Source organism: Hemitrygon akajei, chromosome 7 (assembly GCF_048418815.1).
Source record: "Hemitrygon akajei chromosome 7, sHemAka1.3, whole genome shotgun sequence".
NCBI lineage: Eukaryota > Metazoa > Chordata > Chondrichthyes > Myliobatiformes > Dasyatidae > Hemitrygon > Hemitrygon akajei.
In genome coordinates this window covers 144,323,830-144,337,931 of record NC_133130.1, presented here as the reverse complement: position 1 = coordinate 144,337,931, position 14,102 = coordinate 144,323,830, and the positions used below count along the sequence as shown (strand labels likewise).

Here is a 14,102-nt window from a genome sequence, read left to right as displayed (position 1 = left end):
TAGCACATATAGATGATGTATTAACTAATTGAAGAATTTTATCCCAATTCTCAATAGGGATAGTAAGGTTAAGTTATCTTTCCCAATCATTTTTAATCTTATAGAAGGGCTCTGAACGTATCTTCATAATTATATTGTAAAGTTTTGATATTAGCCCTTTCTGAGAAGGATTTAGTTCAAACAAATTCTCCAAAATACCTGTAGACACAAGATTTGGAAAGGTAGGAAGTACAGTATTTAAGAAATTCCTAATCTGTAAATATCTAAAAAAAATTAAATCTAGGCAAATTATATTTATTAAGATAATTGTTCAAAAGACATAAAACAATTATCCAAAAATAAATCGGAAAATCGTAGTAATCCTTTAGTCTTCCAAGCTGAATAAGCTTGGTCTATAATAGAAGGATAAAAAAAGCAATTGGATACAATAGGAATATTTAAAACAAACTGAGTCAACCCAAAAAATTTCTGAAATTGAAACCATATACGTAAAGTATGTTTAACTATCGGATTGTCAATTCGTTTCTGCAATTTAGAAAGAGCAAAGGGAAGAGAAGACCCTAAAATAGAAACCAATGAAAATCCTTGTACAGATTTAATTTCTAGGTTCACCCAAAGAGGGCTAAAAGATAAATCCCAATCCTTTAACCAACACATCAAATATCGGATATTGACTGCCCAATAATAAAATCTAAAATTAGGCAATGCCAATCCACCTTCCTTCCTTGCCTTCTGTAAATATTTTTTACCTAATCTAGGATTTTTATTCTGCCATATATATGAGGAAATTTTTGAATCAACATTAGCAAAAAAAGATTTCGGAATAAAAATTGGTACCGCTTGGAATATATATAAAAACTTGGGTAAAATAACCATCTTAATAGCATTAATCCGACCTATCAGAGATAAAGATACTGGTGACCATTTAGTAAACAAACATTTAATCTGATCAATTACGTGTAAAAAATTAACCTTAAATAAGTCCTTATAGTTTTTGGTGATTTTAATCCCTAAATAAATAAAAGAGTCATTAACTAATTTAAAAGGTAAATTTCCATAAATTGGAACCTGTCCATTTAAAGGAAACAATTCACTCTTATTAAGATTTAATTTATACCCGGAAAAATTACTAAATTGAGCCAACAATGATATAACTGCAGGAATGGATTTCTCAGGATCAGAAATAAATAATAATAAATTATTTGCATATAATGATAGCTTATGTATATCCGTCCCACGATTAATGCCAAAAATGTTCTGTGATTCTCTGATAGCAATTGCCAAGGGTTCTAAAGCAATATCAAATAATAATGGACTAAGAGGACAGCCTTGTCTAGTACCCCGAAATAAACGAAAAAAGGGAGATCTTTGATTGTTAGTAAGCACCGAGGCTACTGGAGTATGATATATCAGTTTAATCCAGGAAATGAATGTCGGACTAAAATTAAACTTCTCAAGCACAGTAAATAAGTATGGCCATTCAACTCTATCAAATGCTTTCTCCGCATCTAATGAAATGACACATTCTGAAGTGCTATGTGAAGGAGTATAAACAATATTCAGTAATCTCCTAACATTGAAAAAAAAATAGCGATTTTTAATAAAACCAGTTTGATCTTCCGAGATAATTTGAGGTAATACCTTCTCCAGCCTGGATGCCAGTAACTTGGAAAAGATCTTGGAATCTACATTCAATAAGGATATTGGTCTATAGGATGCACAGTCAGTAGGGTCTTTATCTTTCTTCAATATTAAAGAAATGGAAGCTCTATAAAAAGATTGTGGCAGATTACCCAATCTAATTGCTTCTTCAAAAACCTTGCAGAGCCAAGGAGAAAGAGTAGCGGAAAAACATTTTAAAATTTCTACTGTATACCCATCTGGACCTGGTGCTTTCCCAGAATTCATAGAGGAAATAACCCCTTTAATTTCTGCATCCGTAATAGGAGTTTCTAATATTGAAAGATCATCTGATGATAATTTTGGAAAATTCAATTTCCCAAGAAAATCATACATGGTATTATAATCATGAGGGAATTCAGAATGATACAGGGAGGTATAAAAATCTTGAAAATATTTGTTTATCTCATCATGGTTAACTGTCAGATCCTCATTCTGCTGACGAATCTTAGTAATTTGACGTTTAACCAAAGCATTCTTCAATTGACTCGCTAACAGTTTACCCGATTTATCACTATGTATATAAAAATCAGATCTGGTTTTCATTAATTGATTTTCAATCGAAGATGTAAGTAATAAACTATGTTCCATTTGAAGTTCAACCCTTTGTTTGTAAAGCTCCTCACGAGGAGTAGTCGAATATTTCTTGTCAATCTCTTTAATTTTTTCAACCAATAAAAAAGTTTCCTTCTTAATGCGTTTTCTCAGACCAATGGATTAGGAGATAATCTGTCCACATATATATATGCTTTAAAAGTGTCCCAAAGTGTTCCGCAAGAAATATCATCCGTGGAATTAGTTGAAAAGAAGAAATCGATCTGTTCCTTCATAAATTTAATAAAATCCGGATCTTGCAATAAGGTAGAATCAAATCGCCATTGTCTAGCATTAGAAGCTGTATCCGTAAATTTAATTGAAAGTTTTAATGGAGCATGGTCAGAGATGGCTATAATATCATAATTACAACCAACTACCGATGGAATAAAACAAGAGTCAATAAAAAAAAAATCAATTCTCGAGTAGGAATGACAAACATGTGAGAAAAATGAAAACTCTTTGTCCTTAAAATGCCAAAATCTCCAAATATCAAAAATTCCATTATCAGTCAAAAAAGAGTTAATATAAGCGGCCGACTTATTAGGTAAAGTCTGAGTAGATATAGATCTGTCCAACAAAGGATTTAAGCAACAATTAAAGTCACCACCCATTATTAACTTATGTTCATTTAGATTAGGTAGAGAAGTAAATAAGGACTTTAAAAAATCGGGATAATCCACATTTGGAGCATAAACATTAACCGTAGCAACCTTTTTGTTAAAAAGTAAGCCAGTAATTAACAAAAATCTACCATTCGGATCCGAAAAAATATCGTGTTGGACAAATGCAATAGAGGAGTCAATAAAAATTGAAACTCCCCTTACTTTAGCATTCGAATTCGAATGGTACTGTTGACCCCTCCAAAACCTAAAAAAGCGATACTTCTCCTCTTTCCTCACATGAGTTTCTTTTCAAAAATAATATGTGCATTCAGTCTTTGGAATACTTTGAAAATCTTTTTCCGTTTAATCGGATGGTTTAAGCCATTAGTATTCCAAGAGACAAAATTAATGGTCTGAGCCATATTTCTGAAATCAACCCTTTGGTATATAAAAAGTTAACCAAATTATGAACTCATGCACCCGGAAGAGGAACAAAAATAAGGGGCAGACCCGGAAATGACGACAACGCAGACATTTTAATAGTTTAAAATCAGCCCAAATGAAAAAACTAAAAAAACACAGGTGTAAAGAGCATAAGATTTAGAAATAGACCCTCCACCCCCCCACCCAAGAGAAGAAAAAGCCATCCCAGCCAGGAAAAGGCTGGGAAAAAAGAGGAATTAAACTAAATCTACCCCAATGAAACTAAATCTACCCCCATATCAGCAGAAGGCAACTCCATATATAAAGGATAAAAAAAGATCCACCCAAACTCTAAAGAAATAATAATCACTATACTGAAACCAAACTTCTTAATATAATTGCTAGTAAAAAAAAACCAAAAATATAATCACTAGTAACTTAAAAATCGGGTTAAAACCCAAACCAAAAAAAATTTTAAACTGTGATAAGAAATGCATTATAGGAAGAAGATGAGAGGAAAAAAATGACGAAATCAAAAAAAAACCAAAAATATTTTAAAGAAACCGCCATCTTAGTAAAAAAAATTCACCTTCGAAGGATTAATAATAATGACCAAAAATAAAGTACAGTGATTAAAGTAAAATAAAAAAATTAGTACATCAAAAAAAAACTTTAGCTAGAGTATAAAATATAGAGTAAACCTACACCAATAGCCAGAAACAAAATCTGGTTTTGGAAACAAAAACCATCTTGCAACGATCAAAATCACTCATTTACTGAGGACGAGGATCCGCAGCAGTAGGGAAGTTCTCATTCAGAAAGCTTCTCGCTTCAGTTGTAGAAAAGAAAACACGCCGAGATGCATTGGGAGGCGAGATTCTGAGCTTCGCAGGATATAAGAGCGCAGGTTTTAGATTTTTCTCATAACATTCGGACATCAGAGGTTTAAAAAGAAGCCTTGCCTTCATTACTTCTGGACTAAAATCCTCCACTAATCGAAAATCAAATTCTTGGAATTTGACCATCCCTACACACCGAGCCACACGAATAAGTTGCTCTTTAACATGCACATAATGAAATCGGACAATCACAACCGGTGGTTTAGCTGAAGCACTTGGTGAACGACGCATAATTCTGTGAGCGCAATCAAGTAACGGAGGACTGTCTGGGAATACAGAAGGGAACGCATCCTTTAAAAGTTGAGCAAAGTACTTCGAGGGGTCCCCTTGTTCAATACCTTCCGGGAGACCAAGTATGCGTAAGTTCTGTCTTCTGGACCGATTTTCAAAGTCGACACTCTTGGCTTTAAGTGTTTCCACCTGTTTAATCGCCGAAGATAATTTCTGCTCCAGTTTTTCGATTATCAAGTCTCGCTTCCGAGCGTCCTCTTGCAAAGTTGCGATTAGAGTTTGCTGCTGGTTAACTACTTAATCAGTCTTATCCATATAATCCTGAAAAGCCTTTATATCTTGTTTGAAAATTCGTTGTTGTTCTTCAAATTTTTCATTTAAAACCTCCAATAACATTTCATAAGTCAATTCAGTGCGCTTAGGATCGGTCTTTTTCTTCTTCCCGTTCCCATCAGAATCTTTCCCAGGGTCTCGCCCTTGTTACGCATTCAGGCAACAATCAATATATATGAGTTAGGCAAAGGGTTTTTATAACAAATAACACATTTATTAAACACTGAAAACAAACCCCCCAAAAGTAAACAAACTCAAACGTAACCGGAAAACAGCTGCTGTGCAACAGCTTAAACAGTTCTTAAAGCGATGCAGCAAAAACAGTTCTTACAGCGATGTTGAAAAAAAACAGTTCTTTAAAACGGTATGCCGAAAGTTCAAAAGCTCACAGTCCATTTTAAAAGGAGAGACTTTTTAAGGCGATTCAAATTCTCTTCCACGTCGTTGTCCTTCAATCCCCGGCGTCGAACTCTTCCCACATAGAATTTTTATGAAACGTAATGGCTTAAAAGCACTGACCTTTTCTTCCACACTATTCTCAAATCCTTTCTGGTCAACCCAGGGATTAACACAAGAATAGTCAACAAAATCCTTCCGAATGAGGATCACACAAGGTCGAAACCATTCCACCGTCGAAAATCGATTCTCCTCAATCTTTAACTTCCGAACTTTTATCTTCGCTCTCCACAGTAAAGAAACTGCTGGCAATGACCTTTTAAACTTTAGGCATTATATAAAACTTCATTTTTCAACTAAACTGCGTCATCACATTAAATCACACAGTGGCATGAAGTCAACTTGGCAAATCCAGCCACGAACTGCCCCACCTCACAGGATGTGGTCTTCCTTTTATAACCTGTAAAAAAAACCTGTCACATGACCTCTACTGGCGGGAAAATGACGTCACTCCACCATCACAAGACCATTACCTCAAGTCCAGTATAACTCCAACCCCAGTCACGTGACAAGGGTACCACTGTCACGTGTCACGGGTACGTAACACCCTTTAGATCTCAGAGCCATTTCTGTATTCATTTCTTCAAAATTCACAATAAACTCTTAAAGATAAGTCCAAAAAAGTAGCAAGAATCTTTTGGTGTAGGTAAAAGTAAGTTAAATAAGGGTGATCATAGGTTAAAAAAAGTAAAGGTTATGGAGCGAATCTGAAACAGTGCTCACTCCATGAGCGTCTCCTGCTGACCTCGCAACATTATTCCCGTTCTTACATGATTACCTGAAAGCAAGTGCAACACAATAGAACCTTTCATCTTTACTGAAGCAGGAGACACAGGACTCATTCACAACACTGCCATTCCATCAGACTGATTTGACCAAGATGACTAAAAGAATGATGCAGTGAGCCAAAGCCTCAGTACAGTAAACTATTGATAAAGACAACAGAAGCTGATTGTTTGTGAGAAATGGATTTTACAAAATTTTTATGTGAAAAATATTGTGATACATTTGGGTGGGGACAATTCTGAGAGGATAGCACCATGCAGTATCCCTGGACAAATTTTTTGAGATTGATTCAGCAAAATACAGTTTCCTATGCCATGAGGCTAGAGGACGATATACAGGCAAAATAAAACTTTGCCAAAATAATTAAACTGAAGAAGATAATTAATATTTCTAAGTTCCTTAATGATTTCAGAGCCAGAAGGGGTAGTGAGGATAAGCTCTCACTAGCTATTAAATGCGCCCAATGATGTGCATCTCAAATAGCCTCTGACAACCGAGTCCAGCTCCTCGTCTTCACATGTGGCTGAACAGCTTAGCCTGGGAGAACCATTTCTACTGACAGGAGAGGGGACAAAGATGGATTACTGGCACTTTAAAAACCAGTTGCATTAGTAAAATGTTGCTCATTGGCCATGGTTAGCTCATCTAGAAGAAAAATACTGTTCTCAAACCTTCACTGCTTTGTGGCTATACCTACTCATGGGGAAGTCTTCTGGGGTAGAGCCCAAGGAAAAATCTTCTGGACTCCCTAAGGCAGACTTATGTTGAGTTCAACACTGATTGGTAAGTTCTACAACGCCCCTAGTGCCAAACTGTACTGGTTTCCGCTGTTCCTTTGGAATGATTGGCTGCATGGAGAGGAGAAGCCTGCTGCATGGATAATAGCTTGCTCTCCATATCGTGCTGTCCTGGCTTGTGCACCTCAGCTAGGACACAACATCCATGGTTGACCCCAACCAACAGAGAAACTCATCTTAAATGTTTTCTGCAGGCATTTAGTCAGGAATAACATATCCAGTTTTGGCAAGGGATATAGCAGCCTTGGAAATAGAATAGAATAGAAATGGTTTAGGAAAGACGTAATTTATTTTAAGGTCCCTAGAAAGGTTGAAAGAAAGTAGGCTTCAAGTACAAAAGCATAAGCTTTAATTAAATTACAGTAATTAAAACAATGAAAGTTCATTCTCAATGGCTGTGCTTAGAAAGACTAGTGAATGGGTTTCCCCAAACTACAGAGGAAATAGAAATAACTGGAAACACTTTTTTTTAAAAGAAATACATTCATTGTGCAGATAGGAGTGCGGACAGTAAGGAATTACCTTCAGCAAAGGAAATAAGCTCCCGAGATGGAGTCACCATCCATCTCTCGGAGTCACAAACAATCGAAGGTTAAGCCCTGAAGTAATATTCTGAACAACTGAACAAAAACATCACAGGTATATTAATCTAATGTGGTCTTGTCTCTATTATTTTGTGTAGTTCAGCTTAGGGGAGTAAAAAAGCTGCTCGACCAGCAGCATTAATTACTCAACCAGGTTAAGAAAAATCTTCTTTCCTATTGGCCTGGAAAAAAGATTCAACACAGGTGATAATTAACTGAAGCACAGAGATGAGGTGGTTGAAGGCAGGAGGCCATAACAAAAGCTTCTGAACTACATCCAGGAAGAGTTGACACCTTATCCCAAGGGTGACCATGACATCAGGAGCACTGTCATTTCATGGATACAGGCTTCAGACAAATTCCCCAGACATCTTCCCAAAAATTATCCCAAGGCATATGGCCTCTGAAGAATACACAACTTCAAGAAGCATAGGGGATAATGAGGAATAAAAGATTATGCATTGTAACTCCACAAAACAGATAATACTTAATTCTCTTTTATTAGACTTGAACACATTCAGTCCTGCAATGTTGTCACTGCATTTCTGTATTACAACAGTAACAACACGAAAAGTATTTTACCGGTTGCAAAGTGTGTTGGGATAAGCTGGAGTGTGAGGAGGTGCTGACATAAATACGAGTTGCTTTTCTGCTGTTCCCCAACAATATATGTCAGTAGCAGTAATCATTTGGCATCACAGCAAATAAAGTTTCTGCAAATGATGGCACCATCTGTTTCCATGTGTTGATTAAAATGTTATTATAAAATGATCCAACTTCAGGGAAGTCATAACTCATGGCAGATTACCCAAGCAAGGAGTGTTTGGTTGTGACACTAAATGGCAACGGTCCAAAATGACTGCAACACACAAGGCTCACTCCTCCATTATCTAGATATTCACAAAGAGGGTACAAAAAAGTGATAGAGAAAAGGTTACTGAATAGCATAAGTATCTATGTTACATCTATAGGTTTCACACCACTGAAAGTTTTCAGGATTAAAAAAAAAGGAAATAACATTGTATGCTTCCCATTTTCTCAAACTTGGTTTGTCCTATATAGATCTTGACAGAAAAACTGATTCAATAAGCATCAGTCACAGAAGATGCACAGATATACAACAGCCAGCTTGCTCTGTTATGGTTGAGCATGAATAGACTGCGCACTCTGACTTGTTTAATGCACCTGTTACATAGCTGTCAAAATTATTTTAAATTCTGAAAATGTGTCTTACCATATTCATTTGTATTACAAATAAAATTTAAAATCTTACACTTCTCTAATCCAATTTTGCTACCTGGAGCTTGTGCCCCTTTCTTCGGCTGCTTGGGGGCTGTGTACTGGAAGGAGTCATTTCCTTGACCTGTGGTAGCTTGATCCATGCCAAAGAGAGAGGCCAATTTGGCCCTGCAGGGAGAAAGAATACAAATTTAGCAAAGCATCTAAAAGGAGGCCACTCCACCTGGAAAAAGGAAAAAAATTAACTGATGTCTGCATTACGACTCCCTCATGAGTAGTCTATGCTTTCTGAAGTACAAATCTAGTCAACTTAAATCAGACAAGTTTCAAAATAGACGTGAAATACACATTTCTTGGTAACAGCATGAACATGAACAGACAACTGAAGCAAAATAAAAAAAGGCCACTTCAGTATATCCACTTGAGGAAAAGTGATTGTCAATTTCTCCAAGTAATCAACTTGTCCATTCAGCAAATATGTGAATGTGAATGCCACAGACTCACCACCCTCCAGCAAAAGAAATACCTCCTCATCACTGTTTTAAATGGATGTTCCTCTTTTCTGAGGCTGTGCATTCTCGTCCTAGACTCCCCCACTATAGGAAACATCCTCTGCACTTCCACTCGGTCTAGACCTTTCAGTATTTGATAGATTTCAATGAGATCCTTCCTTATTCTTCTAAACTGTGAGATATTTCAACTCCACTAATCACATTGTATTGATGAGAAATTATAGTATAAATGCAAAAAGCATGATTTGTGAAACAAAATACATAAAAGATTTGAAAACTCTATCCCAACACATGATAGGAACCACTAACCTCAGTGACTGATCTACTTGTTGATTGATTGATAAATATACGGCGCAGAATAGGATGCTCTGGCCCCTTGACTCATGCTGCCCATTAAACTCCTAATTTAAACACAGAATAATTTACAATGGATGACTGGTACGTCTTTGGACTGTGGGAGGAAACCGCAGCATCTGGAGGAAACCCACATGATCACACGGAAAATGTACAAACTTCTTAAAGCAGGAATTGAACCCCGGGTCACTTGTACTTTAAAGCGCTGTGCTAACCACTACACAACTGTGGTGATAGTTTAATGATATAAAAATTACAAAATGAAACAGCACATTAAGCCAGAATGGTATATCCCTCTCACTGTCAGCTGTATCTATCTACTGTATTATGTTTACCCACTTTAGGGATCATCTCTCAAATAATATTACCAGTTAGTCACAGGATATAGCTGAAGACGAGTGTGGCACTGACAGATGGCTCAGAAACTATTCTCAACCACTAAGACTGTGAGGCGTTATGCTACAAGGCTAACAGGCAGGGCTTTCCCTCGAGCTAATCCTCGATCCCATGTAGCAGTATGATCTACATTTAAGTTTCTACATACATGCAGCACCATGGTAGGGGGAGGAAGTTCAGCACTAACCCTTGGGTTTCATTCCACATGTACTCACTGTCCCAACGTCCCAACATCTCAGACATGGCCTGACGAATATCAGTGCAGAGCCACAGATCATCGAGACAAAATATCACAAGGTCACGCAAAATGCAACAGCCTCATTGCAAAGCAAACAACACAGAAATGCAAGACTCAATCAAGCTAGGACTCGTACATGGCTGTCTGCCGGCAAGCTAATTGAAAGCACAAGATGTTTCCTAATAGAGTTAAGAGTTTGTTCCGCACTAGGTCAGGCACTTTTAAACACATTAGGATTCATACGCTTTCATTCACTCTTTTACTAGAAAATACTTTACTCCTTTACTAATTTGACAACCACCAGAATGACAATCAGAATCACCAACTACCAATGGAAAATAAAGTTTAAAAGTTTCTGAGATTTCATTTTCTTCAAACCAACATTGTGACCCTAATCCCATGTAACCAGCCTGTGGAAGGACACTGACAGATCAAGCAAATATCAAGGCCTCCTTTAAGTTTTAAAAAAATGATTGACATCATCGTTGCTTCATCACTGGGCCAAAGTCTGGAAACTTCCAACCCAAAGGACAGATGAACTTCTGCAATATGAATCACAGATGGCCAACCACAAGGCATCTGGAGATGAACAAATATCAATCCTTAGCCATGGAATTAGCAATGCCTGTGAAAAGTAGTTTATTTATTGAGATACAGTGCAGAACAGGCCCCTCCGGTCTTTGAGCTGCACCGCCCCGCTATCCTCAATTTAGTCCTAGCCTAATCATGGGACAATTTACAATGACCAATTAACCTACCAACTGGTAGGTCTTTGGACTGTGGGAGGAAATTGCAGCACCCGGAGGAAACCTACACAGTCATGAGGAGAATGTATAAATAACTTGCAGGCAACAGTGGAAATTGAACCTTTGTCACTGGTACTGTAAAGCATTGTGCTAATCACTACACTACCATGTTGCCCTAATTTGATGTGTGCACACCAGTTAATTTATGAGATCTCAATAGTAATAAAATAATTTAACACAATCCTCGTGTAGTGACATTGGAGTTTTCAAACTCGTTCACTTTTTGCCCTCACATTTCTATCTGGACTTGTGCACAGATGAAAGCATGTCAAAAGTAACCGTAATTGCAGGCATGACATACTCCAGGGCAGACCACGGTTACAGAAACCTGACAATCTTCAACCTCCACCTTTTAACACATGCAACATTTTGATTTTTTGATTTTCCATTCCACTCTGGCTTTAGCTTCCTGCATTATTCCAACAAAGGCCCACTGAAGCTTGACCATCTAATCTTACAGTAAACTACAGCCTTCAGAACCCAATATCAAATTGCACTATTTCAAATAATTAGCAGTTTCAGTCCTGCATATCATTTCAGAAAGTCATCAAGCATGGAAACAGGCTCTTCAGTCCACTGTATCCACGCTGACAATTAAACATTTACTAACCCTATTTTTCTTTTTATTCTCTCCATATCCCTGGGAATACATCCAAGTTCTGAAAAATACTACTAAAATTCAGCCAGATACTTGAAGAAACAAAGGACTAAATTAAAACATTTTAGTGGAAATTATTAAAAATATAAATCAATATTTTCATTTTAATGAGTTTTCCATCCAAAAGACCATAACACCCTAAGACATAGAAGCAAACTCAAATTGGAGGAGCAACACCTCAAATACCGTCTGCGTAGTCTCCAGCCCCTTGGCATGAACATTGAATTCTCCAATTTACGGTAATTCCCTCTCCCTTTCTTCCCCCATCCCAGTTTCACTCTGCCTCCTCCTCCAGCTGCCTATCACCTCCCTCATGGTTCTGCCTCCTTCTACTACACATAGTACTTTCCCCTTACATTCCTTCTTCACCTTTCCTGCCTATCCCCTCCCTCACTCCTTCATCTTTCCTCTGATTGGTTTTTCACCTGGCACCACCAGCCTTCTCCTTCCCATCCTCCCCCCACCTTCTTTATAGGGCCCTTGCCCCCTCCCTCTTCAGTCCTGACAAAAGGTCTCAGCCCGAAACATTGACCGCTCATTTCCACGGATGCTGCCCGACCTGCTGCGTTCCTCCAGCGTGTTGCTTTGACCCCAGCATCTGCAGAGTATTTTATGTTTACATAGAAGCAGAGTTAGACCATTTGAACTATTAAGTCTGCAACACAATTCCACCATGGTCGATTTATTATCCCTCTTAATCCCATTCTCCTGCCTTCTCCTTGTACCCTTTGATGTCCTGACTGATCAAGAATTTATCAACTCCTGCTTTAAATACACCCAATGCCTTGGACTCCACAGTTGCCTATGGCAATGAATGCCACAGACTCACCACCCTCCGGCAAAAGAAATACCTCCTCATCACTGTCTTAAATGGATGTTCCTCTTTTCTGAGGCTGTGCATTCTTATCCTAGACTCCCCCACTATAGGAAACATCCTCTGCACTTCCACTCGGTCTAGACCTTTCAGTATTTGATAGATTTCAATGAGATCCTTCCTTATTCTTCTAAACTCCAGCAAGTACAGACCCAGAGCCATCAAACACTCTGAAAATGTTAATTCTTTCATTTCCTGGGAAAAAGATTGTGACCATTAACCTTATCAATACCGTTCATGATTTTACGTACATTTCTACAAGGTCAACTCCCTCACTAACTTCCTGTGTTTGAAGGTGGAAAATGGCTATTCATCCTCTTCTAACACAAAACCATCAGACCTGGTAATATCCTCATGAATCTTCTCTGCCCCCTTTCCAGTTTAATGACAACTTTCCTATACTTGGACAACCAGAACTATAAAATACTTCAAGTATGGTCTCATCAACAGTTTGTACAGTTACAACATCCCAATTCCTGTACTCAATGCCCCATCTGATTTCGCTCTTCACATACAGCCTATTTCTTTTTTTTTCTTCTTTTGTGGCAAGATAAATGAACAAATTAATAAGATCTCATTGCTGGTGAGTTCCTTTACAAGAGCATAATGCTAATGAGGACCTTTGTCTCTTAACCGGTCTGTTCTATTGCAATTGGAGGGAATCTATTGCAATTGGAGGGAACTTAACTGAAATTAGCAATAAGCAGCAAATTAAACTTTCAGTCACGGAAATTAGCAAAAGCATACTACAAAGCTGAGAAAATTAATAAAGAAAAACTGTTACTTGTATTTATTCAATTATAAACTAAGTTTATCCATCGATGCCACTGTCTTTCCATTTAATCTTCTTCATATGCTATATACCTCCAAGAGAACCACAATCTTGTCATGGTTTGGCGGCATGTGTGCCTCAATGACTTGTCTGTATTCAAGGCTTTATGCTTTGGCTCTGGGTAGGATCACCAATGCCAAACAGGTCAAAAGATAAAGGCCAGACTAAGAGTGATCCACCGGTACGCCAACATTTTAAAAAAAAGTTATGGAAACATCAATGAAGAATCCTTCAACATCTGAGTGTGATGGTATTCCTGAATCTCCACCCAGAACCTGCATGACTGACAGTGAAAACCGAGATGAAGCTACTAACATGATGAAGGAAGCCCTGAACACTGACAGAAATGGAGGACCTTCAGTGCTGCCCTAAGCACAAAGAGTGTAACAGAAAGTATGTACGTTATACAAGTCTGCTGGGCAATCATCCTATAACCTTATCCAGCTCACTAATAAAGATATATGCAATCCCTGTCAGCTTTCACCAGAAACATCAACTCAGATACAAATTCATCTGAGCCTGAAACAAATCAGGTACAACTTCAATGTTTGTTCAAACTTTATTCAGGTTTTCAATTTATCATCAGGACTTACTGCCTTCACCATAGTAAAGCAAAAGTAATCCACCTAATCAGCACGCCTGGATTAAAACTTTCACCCTCACTTTTATATCCCCTAATAGCACATTATCCTGAAGGATGTATCATTTTCTTTTCTATCAACAGATATCGTCTAAGATGCCTCCAGAAAGAGGATTTTTAAATTTTACAGTGGAGGTAAATTCCATGACACTCTTTCCCCCTTTG

At 37.6% G+C, this 14,102-nt stretch overlaps 1 protein-coding gene across 1 annotated transcript in view; it reads right to left on the bottom strand.

Moving 5' to 3' along the window:
* The window catches only part of fkbp15b (FKBP prolyl isomerase family member 15b), a 98,191-nt gene that overhangs the window by 78,923 nt on the left and 5,166 nt on the right, over positions 1 to 14,102 (bottom strand). Inside the window, exon 2 of the mRNA XM_073052192.1 lies at positions 8,686 to 8,795. Within this exon, the coding sequence (XP_072908293.1) occupies positions 8,686 to 8,795 (110 nt within the window). The remainder of the gene's footprint in view (positions 1 to 8,685; positions 8,796 to 14,102) is intronic.